Source organism: Sminthopsis crassicaudata, chromosome 3, assembly GCF_048593235.1.
Source record: "Sminthopsis crassicaudata isolate SCR6 chromosome 3, ASM4859323v1, whole genome shotgun sequence".
Taxonomy (NCBI): domain Eukaryota; kingdom Metazoa; phylum Chordata; class Mammalia; order Dasyuromorphia; family Dasyuridae; genus Sminthopsis; species Sminthopsis crassicaudata.
In genome coordinates, this window is record NC_133619.1 from 513,497,660 (window position 1) to 513,513,397 (window position 15,738).

Here is a 15,738-nt window from a genome sequence, read left to right on the forward strand (position 1 = left end):
GAAAGAAAGAAAGAAAGAAAGAAAGAAAGAAAGAAAGAAAGAAAGAAAGAAAGAAAGAAAGAAAGAAAGAAAGAAAGAAAGAAAGAAAGAAAGAAAGAAAGAAAGAAAGAAAGAAAGAAAGAAAGAAAGAAAGAAAGAAAGAAAGAAAGAAAGAAAGAAAGAAAAAGAAAACCATTTTTGATTCAAATTCGAATCTGGGTTCAAATGTCGCTACTGCACACATGCTTGTGTAATCATGAGAGTCACCGTCTCTCAGGTACCAATTTCCCCATCAGCATGGATTTAACGTTTCTGCAGTCCCTTCTAGTGTGGTAATCCTATCAAATTAATCAATTCTATAGGTACTTGGTTAACATTTTTAGATATAGATTGAATCCTGTCTTCTTCCCTGGAATAAAATCAGAGACTGGGCCTTGGAAAGAACAAATGGGAAGGATTATTGTGGTCCGGAATCCAAAGCAGAGGCTCGGGAGGTTCGGGTTCTAATCCTGATACTCCACTCTGTAACCTCGAACACTATGAGCTCAACGTCTCCTTTGAGCTCCTATGAAAGGAAAGAAATGGACCAGAGGTTTTCTAACGTCCCTTTCCAAAGCGAACATTTCAGGAATAAGAGGGGGTGTGGGTAGGGGATCCGGCCCAGGCCACTCCCCTGATTTGAGGGGCAGTAGGACCCAGGGGCTCTGGAAGACGAAGAGAAGTGGGGGGATGGGGGAAAGGAGTGGGGGGAGTGGGACTAGCGAAGAGGAGGGCTTTTTTTTTCTTTTGCAACCTAGCCAGGGGCCGCCCCCTTTAAGTCCCCCCCCCTTCCCATCCCAAGAGCTTTTCCAACTTTCCAGAAGTTTCTGCGGCCCGGGGCGGGGGCCCCTTATATAGGGCTGGCGCGGGGGCAGTGCGCTCGGAGACACAGTCCCGGGACAGAGCTGAGCGGATCCTAGCCGTGAGCGGCGCGGGGGAGGGCTCCTCATCTCTGCCCTCCTAAGCCCAGGTGACGGGGGTCGGGGAGCAGAGCAGGAAGGAGAGGGTGGCTGGGAGAGAGCGGCGGCGCTTCGGGCACCAAGCGGGACCTTCCCAGCCCCAGATGATCCTCCTGCCCCGAATCCCTCTTAGGACTCCCGGCAACTTGTCTCCCGGAGAGAGTTGCCTCTTCAAGGGAAGGATTCGAACGTTGGCTTTGGTCCCGGGCTTGGGCTGGGGAGGACCCGATGCCAGTTAGCGGGGAGACAGCGTCTGGGGGAATTTGGGTAGGGTCGGAGGGTCTGGGTAGGTAGAGGATTAGGGAACGAGATGCCCGGAGCCGGGGTCTGGAGAAACCTCCATGGGGAGGAGAATCGAAATGGTAAGAAGGAAGGCGGTGAGTATGGGCAAAGAGCTTACCCTCCCCCCATCTCCCCAATCCAAACGGTTTTGGGTCTCTCTGGTCCCTCTGTACTCTTCCCTCCCCTCCTCCAAGCGTCTGACCTGAATACTGTGGCAACTTAAAAGGAAAGGAACAGAAACCTTTGGGAATGATCCAGTTCTATTTGATCCCTTCCGGTCTGGAGGGATGGAGTCGGAGAGCAGCTCGCAAATCTCTTGTTTCTATAGAGAATTCTATTTTTAGGGTTCCCCCTAATCTATAGAATTTCCTATAGAGTCCCCCATTCTGTTGGAAAGAGAGAGTATAGACTGTCACAGATGTCTTTGTTTCCCAGTCTTTAGGGAGTTTCTGGATGTGATCCTTCCTGCCCTCCATTTCCCTGGGGGAAGGGTGGGATGTCTCATGAAACTTAGGAGCTGGTTGTTGGGGAGCTGTGGGCATCCGTTAGGTCGAAACAGCTGCTGTGCAGATGCTGGAAGCTGTAGAAAGAGTGTTTTTCCAGATCCAGCTGTTTCTCCTACCTTTCTCCTCTCCCCCAACCCTCTTTCCTTTCCTATCCAAGTTTAATCCCCATGAAACAGTGGGTGTAAAAAGATTTTTGAAACTACTTAAAATTAAGGAAAATAATTATCCTTTTACATTGATTGTCCCTTCCCCCATTTTAAATAAAAATAGTGTTGTTACATTGATTATTGGCATAATTTAGTGAAAACCTCAGGACTCAGGGTCAGGAAAGCCTGGCTGAAGTCAGTTTTTGCTCCTGGAAAAACCAAACTTCTTTATGTCTCATTTTTTTCATCTGTCTAGAGGATAAGACTCACACCTTTGCCTATCTCACAGGGGTGCTGCAGCAAAACTTTTTTGCAAATCTTAAAAGTGTCACTGAAATAAGGCACTGTTTTTTCCCATTTTTGTAACAGCCCTGTGGAGTAGGCAGGGCAAATGTTATCCTTGTTTGATGAAGGGGGAAACAGGCCCTTAGAATCTATTCGATATCACACACATGGTGCTCAATGTGGAAAAAATGGGGTTTAGAAACTAGATGTTGACTCCCTGCCATTGTATTATCCGAGGAACATCCAAGATAATAGGGAAGGGCTGGAGATTAGATTTCTGAGTCCCTCTGCCTTTATTACTTCTGTGGTCCTGACTTTGGTTAGATTGGGCTAGAGAGGAAATGGGAGGTGGGGGAGGGGAGCTGCAGACCGCTCAGCTGTCCCTCTGCACCTCTAGCCCCGCCCAGCCTGGAGTCATCCCTCCCATCTCTCTCTTTCCAAGGTCCCTCCTGGGTCCCTGGGAGATTCTGGCTAGGTCTTTGTTCAGCTGATTTGGCCAAAAAGGTTTACCTCTGGGCTTCGCTCTGCCTGTCTGTGCTTTGTGTTTTCGTTCTGTCTGTCCCTGTTTGTCTGAAGAAGGAACAGCAGCAGAACTCATTTTTCCCTCTAATAGCCACTTCGTAAAAACCAAACCAAACCAAAAAACAAAATCAAAAACCATAGTAAACAACTTGAACAAACAAATAAGGGTTGTGGATCATTGTTAGATGATATAGATATATATGTTTTCTTGCTGCCTGACAAAAATCCTAAGGCAGAGGACTGGGTTCAAATCTCATCTCTCTCATTACCTGTTTAGGTAACCAGTTTCCTCATCTGCCAGACAAAGGGGTTGGGCTCCGTGATTTCCAAGGGCCCTTCCAGCTCGAACATCCCCAGTCCCTGTGAACTGCTCTACCTTATATGTCTGTTTTCTTTCAGAATGAAAAAAGCAAGCACTGACCTCCCTCTGAGAGAGTTTCAAGGTATCTTGGCCTCTGATTAAAAGTGACTTTTCCCAAATGTCTGAATTCCCTTCTGTCTCCTGTCTCTTCCTTTCCTCCTGTTTTCCTGGCCCTCTGATAGGTGAAAGTGGAATATCTCCCTGGCAGGGCCCCTTTCCTTTTCTCTTCCCAACCCCCATATCTTTTGCTTCCCAAGGCTCTGATACAGGTCAGGATGAAACCCAGGCCTGTCTGCAAAGCATGGGCTTGTTTTTTCTTCCCTATAGGGAAGGGAGGCTGTGAGCTATAAATTACCTCGTTCTGCAGCTGGGTAATTGTTGCCTCTCTGAATGGCCCTGGAAGCCTTAGTCTGCTTGTGGGGACGTGTAAAGGCAGCTGCTTGTTTTGTCTCCAGCAGCAGGGAGGGTGGGTTGGTCTCTCTCCACCTGCCTTTTTCCCCCCTCTCTCTCTCTCATCTACTCAAGTCTCCTCATTTTGGAAGCTACTGTCTTTGAGTTTGTTTTACAGAATCCTAGAATGTGGATGGTCGAAGGGTCTTAGATTTCATCTAATCCAGGGCATTTTGAGGAGGCCTATGAATACCTTCTCCGAGTCATATTTTAAATGCATAAAATAAAATACAGAAAAGTAATAAAGGTGAACAATTCAATGAAATATGATTGTCAGAATATTTTAACAAGTTTATGGACCTCAGATCAAGAACTGATATGCTCTGGTGAAAAAAAAAAACTGAATCCTAGAGAAGAGAAATGATCTGTGGCCCCTAGAAATCTGTGGCTTGGGACTGTGACTCTATCCTTTGATGTCTCCAAGTCTGTTTCTTCCTTCCCTGAGTCCAACCATAAGATCCCTCCCCCCAGCTCTGCCACGGCAGCCCCTGGTGGAGAACCTCAGGAATTCTTCTTTTTCCTTGCCACGTCATCTCTCTGCATACCCTTCCTCTTCCCCTCCCTCGATGAGGGCAGGCAGCTGGCTGGAAGGGAGAGGTTTTAGGCCTATCATTTGAAACTCACACATGAAAAATCAAGCCCCTGTTATTTGAGGTTACAAGATGCTAGGGTTCAGTGACTTGAGCTGCCTACGTGGCAGGGTTGGGAAATGGGGGTGGAGGCTGGTAGTCCCGAGGCCAGTTAGCTAAAAGTGAAATCCTTTGATCTTTGGAACTCTAATTCTACAAAGGTCTCCCTCTTTCTTTTCTCCCAAGTACACCAACGATTTTTTGTCCCATTTCAAACATTCAGATTACTAACTTTATCTCCATAAAGTAGAGAGGCTGATTGGAGTCCATCCTTATTTGTGCTCTGTTCTGGTGATGAAACAGAAGGAACACAGCCATATCTTCAGTGGATGTTTAATCCTGTTAAATTAGCCATGAGGTTTTAAATTTCTGTTAGCTCCTAATTTTTCAGTCTTTATGGTAGTTGTGAACTCATATTAACCTTAGAGCAGTCTGTGAAGGAAGGAAATAAACATCTATTAAGTGTCTGCTGTGTGCCAAGCATTATACTAAGCATTTTACAGTTATTGTTTCATTTAATTCTTGAAATCTCTAAGAGATATTATTATTATTCCCATTTTACTCCAGAGGAAACTGAGTTTAGAGACTTGGTCAGGGTCATTTGCTTGTATCTGAAGCCAGTTTTGTGTTTGGGTCTTGCTGACTCCAGGCCCAGTCCTCAGTCCACTGTGAATGAGATAAGGCTGGGAGTTTGTCTTCCCATTAAGTAATTCAGTTTTGTTCCTTCTCACTCTCCCATCCTGGCAATACCAAGTACCCAAAGCTCTATTTCTTATTGATAGATTGTCAATTTAGAACTGGAAAGGGTCTTAAAGATCAGTTAGGTAAACCCCTTCATTTGACATAGGCTGAATGATTTGTTATTCTGCCAAGGCAGCAAGTGTCAGAGCTAGCACTTGAACCTAGGACCTCTTACTCTTAATCTATCCCTCTTCCCCCCTAGAGTGCCCCTATCTTCCCAGTTCCTATCAGATATCTTTATTCTCCCCATGCAAGTGTTACTTAAGTGTGCCATTCTGTAAAATGATATAGGGAATCAGTTGGATGCTTTCACCCTTCCAGTATCCTAAATTTCTTTGCCTCCTGAGATGATCCTTAACATGATATTCATGGTTTTAAATTGACTTTCTACCCCTTAAGATCTGAATTCCTTAATCAGAATGTCAGTTCTGGATGGACTTCAAAATAACTTTTTTTTCCTGTTGAGGAATTTGTGCCCAAAATTGTTGTGGCTCTGGACCAACTCATGCAGCAAAGAATCCAGGAAGAATAAAGCTTCCTGGAGAAGGGGGAGTAGCTTGGAAATAATCTGACAGCTCCTGCCTCTGCTCCCGTTGTATCAGGAAGGTTCTCAAGGTCTGATGTTTGGGGCAGGGAGCAGGATTGGAGACAAGCAGGGAGGAAAGAGGAGGATGACATCTGAGCTCAGCTGGTCTTCCCTGAGAAGCGAGGATGAAGACGGAAAGCTCTTAGGGAAGCCCCAGAGTCTCCTGTATCCTGCCCATGACCTCACAGGAAGCCCTTCCTTTCCCTTCCACCAACAGGGATTGAACTATTTGCTTGTGGGGCCTTTGTATGAGAGGAAAGTGTTAGCTCTCAGGCCTGGAAAAGGATGAGAAAAACAGGGACTAGGAGGCTCCTTAGAGATGATCTAGTTCCAAGTTACAAAAAAAAAGAAGACTGGGATGAGGGGGGAACAGAAGGATTTTGCTCAGGCTCATCTAATGTGCATAGCTGAGCAGGGATAAAACACTCAGGCCAGTTTGTCTTATTTAATCAGCGAACCAATGAGTGACTCATTAACCTCCCTCTGTCTGACCCACTGTGGTATGTGAAGAATGATCCCTGGGCCCCAGGCTGGGAGTAGGAGTGAGTGCCATGGATGTGGGGTGGAATAGGCTGCATTCATGCTTCTGGCCAAATTTGGAGGGCTCTTACCCACCTCTCCACCCGCACCAGGGAAATGTAAGCGGCGCAATAGGTTCAGCTCTGTATACCAGACTGGCTGCATTCCATTCAAGAGGAAGGCCGCAGATTAAAGCACTCTACTTATGAAAGCCATGGAGACTTTGTCTACCCCCAGGGAACAGTTGGTTGATTGGTACTATGTGTTTCCATTCTGTAGGTGGGCCAACTGAGCCCTTGTTAGTTAGTGTTAAAATCATAAAGACCTGAAATCCAGATAATCTCTGACCTGTAAGAGCCAGCAGAGTATTGGAGCAAGGATTTTTCCTGTGACAGCTCACAAGTTTTAGATCAGGGAAAGACCTTTAGGGTCTATTATTTCAGCACCTTTCTTTTACTCAGAAATGAAAAGGAAAGTGATTTGCCCGAGTAGTAGGAATTCCAATGCCATGCCCTTTGGCACATACTGTTTGTATTCTACTGTAATAGAATGGGATGATTAATACATTGTAAATTGCTGAGCACACTGCCTGGTGCTATATACATTGATATTATTATTCATATTTTATTATATCACTTTTCATTTTTATTGAACCTGCCTTGAGTGACATGGAATAGCATTGTAGCATGAAAGAATAACAACACAATTTGTGTTTCAAATAAATGACTAATTTAGTCAGTTCATTCATCCAGTTCATTCCAATTCGACTCATTATTAAGTTATGATTGTATGCCAGACACTTTTTTTTTTGCCACTTAGCCTGTCCCATTATGAAATAATGGTTATCAAGAGTTTCCCTATATAAAATCATCTGCCATTGGTCCAAATTATGGCAGGTGTCAGATTAAGCGCTGAGCCTGGAGTCGGCAAGATGAGAATTCTATTCTAATATGGCCTCAGACCTCACTAGCTTTGTGAGTGTAGGCAAATCACTTAACCTTTGCCTAAGTTTCCATGTGGGGATGATAACAGGATCAAATGTGATCATCTAGAGAAATGGTAGGCACTACATAAATGCTTATTCCTTCCCCCCCCAATCCTGCCCCCAAAGGATTGTAAGTAACATTTACGAAGCTTGTGGGGTAATGGAAAGAGAGGGTAGGATTTGGCATCAGAAGGTCTGAGTGACCTTAGCTTTTCAGTCCTTAGTTCCTCACTTGTCTGTAAGCATTTATTAAGTACCTACTATGTGCCCTCCTTCCTTGAGGATTCTATAATTTGGTGATTATGACCATTTGTAGGATGGCTTCTTGCTTAACAGGTTGATGGTAAAAGCCACTGAGAGGGAGGGAAGCTGTTACTAAGGGCCTTCAGTAAGGTTTTATCTTGGTGTTCTCAGTGCACAGGCGCTTGCTAAGTTGAGCTGAATGTGTGGAAGGAAGTGAAGCCCTTGTGTCACCCTGTTCCCTCCCCTCTGTTTCGTTCCCACAGGTTCCCAGCAGTCAGAAGCAGGGCTTTAGCCCCCAGCAGCCATGTGGGCAGCACAGCTCATTAGTACCCTCTGCCTCCTGGCAGTGGCCTGGGCAGCTGAGGTCAAGAAGCCAGCTTCGGGGAAGGCAGGGGAGGCAAAGCTGAGCGAGAAGGCGGCCACCTTGGCCGAGCGGAGCGCCAACTTGGCCTTCAACCTCTACCACGCCATGGCCCAGGACAAAGGGGTGGAGAACATCTTGCTGTCCCCTGTGGTTGTGGCTTCCTCCTTGGGCCTGGTGTCTCTGGGAGGGAAGGCCGCCACAGCTTCGCAGGCCAAGGCAGTGCTGAGTGCCGACAAGCTCCGCGATGACGATGTGCACACCGGCCTGGCCGAGCTGCTCGCCTCCGTCAGCAACTCCACGGCCCGCAATGTGACGTGGAAGCTCGGCAGCCGCCTGTACGGGCCCAGCTCGGTCAGCTTTGCGGATGACTTTGTCCAGAGCAGCAAGAAGCACTACAATTACGAGCACTCCAAGATCAACTTCAGGGACAAGCGGAGCGCCCTGCAGTCCATCAACGAGTGGGCCTCTCAGACGACGGACGGCAAGCTGCCGGAGGTCACCAAGGACGTGGAGAAGACTGACGGAGCCCTCATCGTCAATGCTATGTTCTTCAAACGTGAGTAGGACAGGCTGCCGAGAACTTGGGTCCCAGAGGGTTATACTCTTGGGATACTGACTGTCACAGGCTGGCATCTGAGCTGGCTTACTGATTCATTCAACAAAGGCTTAATAATTCATCTAGCATTTATATAGAATATATATTCACACTTTAAGGTTTGAAAAGCATTGCTTATTTAATTTGACCTTCAAAACAACCTGTGGAGAGTAAGTGCTATTATCTGTATTTTATAGATAAGGACCCTGATCCAGAAAGTGGTCAAGGCACTTGCTCAAGGTCACACATTTATGGAGCATCTGAGGCAGAATTCTAGTCTTCCCAACTCCTGCTCCACCACCATGCTTACCTAGCTGTTTTCTAGGCAATTATTTTGTTCCCGCTTTACAGAGCATTGTGTGGGCTACTGGGGAGAGTATGAATTTTGCTTACTGACATGTTCTCCCTTTGTAGGACAATAAGGGGTAAACTTAGAGTGTGACCTCAGGTTAGTCCCTTTCCTGAGCTGGACCTAACTAACTAGGGCTTGGACTAGGTGCTAATTCTAGAGCAAAGCTTGTGATCTTGAGCTGTGACAGGAAAGGCAGTGTTTGAGGTTTGAAGCGTGACTGACTTCCCTCTCTCTTTTCTGCAGCCCATTGGGATGAAAAATTCCACCATAAGATGGTTGACAACCGAGGTTTCATGGTGACCCGCTCCTACACAGTAGGCGTGCCCATGATGCACCGCACAGGTAGGCTGGCGGTTAGCTGGGGACTATGGGGAGGGGACCTGGTCATATAGGAAGGGAGGGACTTAGTCTTCAACTCCTGCTCTGGCCAGTCTCCTTAGCCCATGTCCTGTACCATCCAGGTCTCTACAACTACTATGATGATGAGACAGAAAAACTCCAGATGGTTGAGATGCCTTTGGCCCATAAGCTCTCAAGCCTCATCATCATTATGCCCCACCATGTGGAACCTCTGGAGAGGTTGGAAAAGCTCCTGACTAAGGAACAGCTCAAGACCTGGTTGGGCAAGATGAAGAAGAGGGCTGTGGCCATCTCCCTTCCCAAAGGAGTTGTGGAGGTGACTCATGATCTCCAGGTAAGAAGCAGATTCAGCTAAAGGGTACTCCTGAACTAAGGGGTGGGAGTAGGATCAGAAAAAGGGGCAAGTAGGTCAGGGAATTCTTTCAGTCCTTAGGCAGCTAGCCCTGGGTCCAAGTCTCCCTGAATCCGCTAAGCTTCCTGAGGTAAGAGGTCTTTTCTCATTGGAACTAATTCAAGGAAATCTCTGACTACTTTTGTCTCTTCTGCTTGGCAATGAGTACCTTAGAGCGGTAAGTCAGGTGACTTCCAGTCCTGGTTCCACTGTGTGTCAGACCTTACCTTTTGTTTGCATTGGTCTTCACCCCCTCCCCCCCCCAAAAAAGGGAAGGGATTTGAGAAATGAGGCCTCATATCGGTTTGATTGTTGCTATAATTGTTTTTTCCAGTTTTGACAGCTTGTATTTCAAGTTTCCTTTCCAGGTAGGAAGGTGTAGTGTACCAGATTGTGAACTAGTAAATGAGTTCAGATTCTGTTTCATTTAATAGACCTTGGGCACAAGTCATTTTCTCTCTTTGGGCCACATTTTCTCCTTCTGTAAATGCAGGGTGGTATTATTTCCCTGCTTGCCTCTGTAAAAGAAGCTATTTTAGACCTTTCAGAGTGCTCTAGGAATGTGAACTATGATCATGGTTGCTTCTGGTCCTATCTCTCTAGGATTTTGTGGCCTTTGTTAATCCTTTAGTCAGCTTTAGAGATCTGCCATGTGCAATCTTTTATAGTACTCTGTCATCATCATCATCATCATCATCATGATCCATTTATTAAAAACTTACTGTATGCTAAAACCTGGTGATACAAAGAAAAATAGAAAAAGCCCTTGCCTTCAAGGAATTCACATTTTAGTGCGGGAAACAACATGCTTGGCTGCATCCTGGTGGAGGGAAACCAGGGGGACCTCTGGAAAGCTCTTAGTCCATTTAGGGACATAATAAAGTAATAAATTCAGTCTCTAGAAAATGTATCCTAAGCACATGTGAACAAACAAAAATATGCCTGTAGCCCATTCCACTCTCTATACTGTCTTTCCCCTGAAAGAGGCAGTTCTGCTATGAGACTGCTGAACAAGTCTTTTGTTGGCTTATTGAATAGCTATAAAAACTTCCAGGAAGGAAGTTGAGTTTTGATCTGGATCTGGGCTCCAGGTAGGATTTTGCATGGATGCACATGGATGCACATGAATGGAAGTGAGCTTATTAAAAAAAACCACATATGAGTGATGCTTTATATGTGTACATCACAATAAATTTCCCTACCAGGAAACATGCCTACAGACATGTTTCAGTATCTCCTTTTTGCCATCTTCATTGTTTTTTTCATGACTCAGGGTTCCTTCTAAGATCTCATTGTAGGCATGCTATACATTGTTTTCTGAGTTCTACTTATATTGTTCAATGTCATTTCATACAATTCTTTCCTTATTTCCCCAGTTCTAGTTATCAAATTTGGTATTTTTTTGCCATACAATAATATTTTATGACTTTCATCCACCAAAGTTTTTCCCATCAGGCCTCACTCTTTCCATATTTCTCCAGTTCTATTTATCAGGTTTAGTATATTTTTTTGCCACATAATAACATTTTGTGAAATTTCTCTACCAAAGCTTTTCCCATCAGGCCTCTGTTGATGGGTTCCCATTTTATTTTTAGTTCTTTCTTACTTCACAATGCCTTTAAGACTTATTTGAGAGATAGGAGACCTTAATTTTTGTCTCAGAGGAAAGTGAATTTAACCTTCTCAATGATTCTCAGAATGTCAGAGCTGGAATGGTTCTCAGACCATTTCGTCCAATTTTTTACCCCAAGCGTGAAGCCCTTTTCCCCTATCTTTCAGTAAAAAAGAAGTTTCTTGAAGTCAGAGACTATTGTGGTTTTTGTCTGTATTCCCAGAGACTTGCAGGTGCTTAATGTAAATGTCTAAACATTTGATATAAAGAGCACCAGGTTTGGAGTCAGGAAGACTTTGCTGGATTTAAATCTAGCCTTAAATATTTAATTGCTATGTGACCTGGACAAGTCATTTAACCCATTTTGCCTCAGTTTCCCCACCTGCAAAATGAACCTGGAGAAAGAAAACCATTGCACTATCTTAGCCAAGAAAAATCCTTCCTGGGACATGACTGAAAATAGCTGAACAGTGATGTTTGGTTTGACTTGAATTGTCTCCATCATTCTCTTTACAAGTTAATAAGCCAATAAGCATTTATTAAATACTTACAATGTGTCAGGCATTTTGCTAAATGCTAGAAATACAAGCATAAATGGCTGATCAATAAACATTTATTAAAGAAACCAGAAAGTGCTAAGCATTATGCTAACCACCAGAGAATGACAATTCTTGCCAACAAGGAGCCTACTTTGTGATGGGAAAATCCAGAATAGATGGCAGATGGTCCTAGTGGAAGCCTTGTCTAAGGATAGGTCTCACCTATTACCATCCCCCACCAACTAGAATAATTGTTCCCAGTGAAATTATACATCTTGCAAGATACTTAGGTCTCATCAGATTAAGTGACACAATTGTTTTTTTAATTATAGAAATATTTATTGACATATAATACTTTCCACCAATTTGTAATATTTTTTTAATTTTTAAAAAAAATTTTTTTTATTCATTTTTCCAAATTATCCCCTCCCTCCCTCCACTCCCTCCCCCCGATGACAGGTAATCCCATACATTTTACATGTGTTACAATATAACCTAGATACAATATATGAAGTGACACAATTATTAACACAAAATTATTACAGATGGGGAAATTGAGACTTGGGCGTCAGAAGTGACTTTTAGAGAATCATAGCTTTAAGTGGTGCAGTGAATAGAGCACTGGGACTGGAGTCAAAGGAGTTCAAATACAGTCTTAGACACCCACTACTTGTGTGTCCCTGAGCAAATCTAACCTCTTTTTGCCTTAGTTTTTCCACGGGGGGTAATAACAATCCCTACCTCTCTGGGTTGTTGTGAGGATGAAATGAGATATTATTTGTAACACATGGTAGGTTATGGTAGGTGCTTAATAAATGTTCATCTTTCTCCTCCCCCACCTCCCATTCAAGGAGCCTCAGAAGTTATCTTATTCTATGATGATAAATGAATAGAAATAGGAGCTACAAAAATGATATATATATAAAGGTCCCTGCAGGCTGAATATTAACTTAAATAGATTTATATTTATCACATATTCATATATTGTGTTATATTTATAATTTTTATTAATTTATTTTGTTAAATATTTCCCAGTTAGATTTAAATCTGGGATGTGTTGCCCTGGCAAATGTATATGTGGGCTGTGTATTTGAGCCCTTTGATCTAGGTCATGGCATAGAGGTGGAGTCAGTCTCTAAGTGGGCATTGCTTTTTTTTTTTCTAAATCATATCACAGTTCACTTTTTTCTATTTTTTTTCTCTTGGTTTTTCCCTTTTGTTCTGATTTTTCTTTCCCAACATGATTCATGAAGAAACACGTATTTTAAAAGTTAATATTAATTGTTAATAATAACAACAACAACAAAAAACCTAAAACAATTAAAAAATAAATCATATCACAGCTCCCTCTCCTGGAAAACTCCATTTTCTATAGTGACCCAAGGCTTTCCTTCTTATAGTTCTTGAAGACAAGTGGCCTGAATAGGAAAATCCTCACTTCATAGAGAAGGTTCCAGGATTTGAACCCTGATTCCTTCCAACTAGGTGTCTGAAGCTCTTTGTACTCTACCGCTTGGCCCCTAACTTGGAGGTTCTTAACATTTTTTGTGTCAAGGACCCTTTGGTAGTAGTCTGGTGAAGTTTTCTTAGATTTCTCAGAACCATATTTTTATTTTATTTTATTTTTTGCATTCTTCTAAAAATTTTGAAATTATCATATTACATACACACACACGCACACAAAATCAGATCAAAAGGGGAAAAAATGAGAAAAAAAAATAAGTAAGCAAACAACAACAACAAAGGTCAAAATACTATGTTGTGATCCCCATTCAGTCCCCATAGTCCTCTCTCTGGATGCAAATGGCTCTCGCCATCCATTGAAATTGGTTTGAATCACTTCATTGTTGAAAAGAGGCAAGTCTATCACAGTTGATCATCACATAATCTTGTTAGCATGTGCAATGATCTCTTGGTTTTATTCAATTCACTCGGCATCAGTTCATGTAAGTCTCCAGACCTCTCTGAAATCATCCTGCTGTTCATGTCTTACAGAACAATAGTACTCCATAGCATTCATATACCACAATTTATTCAGCCATTCTCCAATGGATGGGCATCCCTTCAATTTTCAGTTTCTGGCCATTACAAAAAGGGCAGCCACAAACACTTTTGTACATGTGGGTCTCTTTTCCTCCTTTAGGATACAGACCTAGTAGAGACACTGCTGGATCAAAGGGTCTGCACAGTTTGATAGCCCTTTGGGCATAAGAACCATAATTTTAAATACATAAAATAAGATACAGTATTGTCATATAGTTAATAAAATAGAAAAATAACAAGTCATTAAGAACTGTTATCCTAATTGGCCATCCTTCTTGGAACAGAAACACCTGGCTGGCCTTGGCTTGACGGAAGCCATTGACAAGAACAAGGCAGACCTGTCTCGAATGTCGGGCAAGAAAGATCTGTACCTGGCCAGTGTCTTCCATGCCACAGCCTTTGAGTGGGACACAGATGGCAATCCCTTTGACCAGGACATCTACGGGCGGGAGGAGCTGCGGAGCCCCAAACTCTTCTATGCTGACCATCCCTTCATCTTCCTGGTCAAGGACGCCCAGAGTGGGTCCCTGCTTTTCATTGGCCGCCTGGTCCGGCCCAAGGGTGACAAGATGCGTGATGAGCTTTAGGCCCTTGGACAGGGGTAGGGAAGGGGGGGTGGATGGGTGGGTGGGTGGTGGGTATGGGGAGAACTCAATGGGTGCTATTTTGGCCAGCTGGGGCTGGGTCAGGGCCAAGGCTACAACTGAGGCTCAGTAGTGGTGGCAATATCAAGGCAGGGGTTTCTAGATTCAGGTGGTGGACCTCACCTCTCCACTGTTCCCTGGAGTTTCAGGAAAGGGGGCTGGTTTTTCCAGTGCCCTGGACCGTCCCTCCGGATATTAGGGGCGTGCTGCTGAGGGGGGGTGGGTGGATGATAGGTCCTCTGGGGTTTGGGCAGGAAGTCTGAGAGAGGTGGGTTTTGCAACCCCCTCACATGCCCTTGGGGAGAGCATTCTGGTTCTCCCCTTTTCTCAGAGTGCTTCTGGGTTCTCTGAAAGTGGGCTGAGAAACATCCCCCACAGACTTCCCCCCCTCCCCAGGTCCCCTAACTGTCTCGCCTAGAGCCCATTCCATCCCTACTTGACAGGGTATTCTTACCAGTAGTCATTTTCATGTCTGTCTGAGCTGGAAGTGGCCTTAGAGACCAGCTAGTCTACACTCCCTCCCCCATTATACAGATGGGGAAACTGAAGCCCAGAGAGAGGCTTGCCCACTGTTACACAGTGAGTTAGTGACAAAATCAGGATTGGAACCCAAATTTAATCTCCACTGGGCTTCCTTGGTTCCTCTATATTAGAGATGACCACCAAATTCTACACAGCCATGAGCAGGGACCAGAACCCAAAGAGTTGTCACATTTCCAAAGCCATATTCTATGACCCAGCTACTGAGTAACTCGAGTCAAGAATAGAGAGTGCCAAAGAACAGCACCCCTCCCAAACGCAAATATAGGGTAACAGACCATTGGAGTTGGAAGGGACCCTACAAATCATCTGGTAAAGCCCTCTCATTTTTACAAAAGAAGAAGCTGAGTTTTTGAGAGGCAGGAGCAGAAGAGCTGAGATTCTGGTTCAGGGCCTCTGACTCCAAATGCAGTATTTTCCACCAATGTCACACCCAAGCCTACACCTGCTTTTGGCCCCTCCTCCCATTGCCCCCTGGGGCTGGGGCCCCAATGTTGCACTGTGACCCTCCGGACTGTGGAAGGACAGGCCGGAGAGCAAGGAGACGGGAGGGGAAGGAATTTTTGTGCGGCATGTGCCCACGTGGTCCGCACAGCTTTATTTTCTCAAAAGGAGTCTTTTTTCAAAAAGGGGGGAGGGAGGGATGGGGAGGAAATTAGCCCTTGTATCTGCCAAAGCAAGGGTTTTGTTGTAAGATTTTTGCGATCAAGTGTGTTTTGCAATAAAATGTGTTTGTTTTTTTTCATTGAGTAGTTTCATGTCGTCTATATTCAAAGGGGGTTTGGTGAAGATTTTGATTGATGGGTTGAGGGTAGCTTGTTAGCTTTACCTGGTACAGAGGCAGGGTTAGAAGCCAAGTTAAAATCCAAACAAATTCCCCTGAGACTATCCTGGGCATTGTAAACAAATGACAGAACCAGGGAACAGCAGCGCAAGAAGAAACTGACATTTATGAAGTGCCAGGCACTGTGTACAATTAAGCACTTTACAATTATTACCTCCTGTGATCCTTACAACAACCCTGGAAGGGAGGTACTATTATTGTCCCCATTTTACAGATGAGCAC

The 15,738-nt window shown here is 44.3% G+C and overlaps 1 protein-coding gene across 2 annotated transcripts; it reads left to right on the forward strand.

Annotated features, from left to right (window-relative positions):
- The first annotated feature begins 694 nt into the window (after nt 1–694).
- Nucleotides 695–15,417, forward strand: SERPINH1 (serpin family H member 1). Of its 2 annotated transcripts, XM_074304097.1 has the most exons (6): nt 695–988; nt 3,118–3,161; nt 7,496–8,152; nt 8,787–8,885; nt 9,005–9,237; nt 13,773–15,417. In XM_074304097.1, the coding sequence occupies exons 3-6, from the start codon at nt 7,537–7,539 to the stop codon at nt 14,073–14,075; spliced, it is 1,251 nt and encodes a 416-aa protein (XP_074160198.1). In that variant the 5' UTR covers nt 695–988; nt 3,118–3,161; nt 7,496–7,536; the 3' UTR covers nt 14,076–15,417. The 2 variants fall into 2 exon arrangements, with proteins under 2 accessions (XP_074160198.1, XP_074160197.1); XM_074304096.1 differs by lacking the exon at nt 3,118–3,161 and having other exon boundaries at nt 866–988.
- Nucleotides 15,418–15,738: the final 321 nt, after the last annotated feature.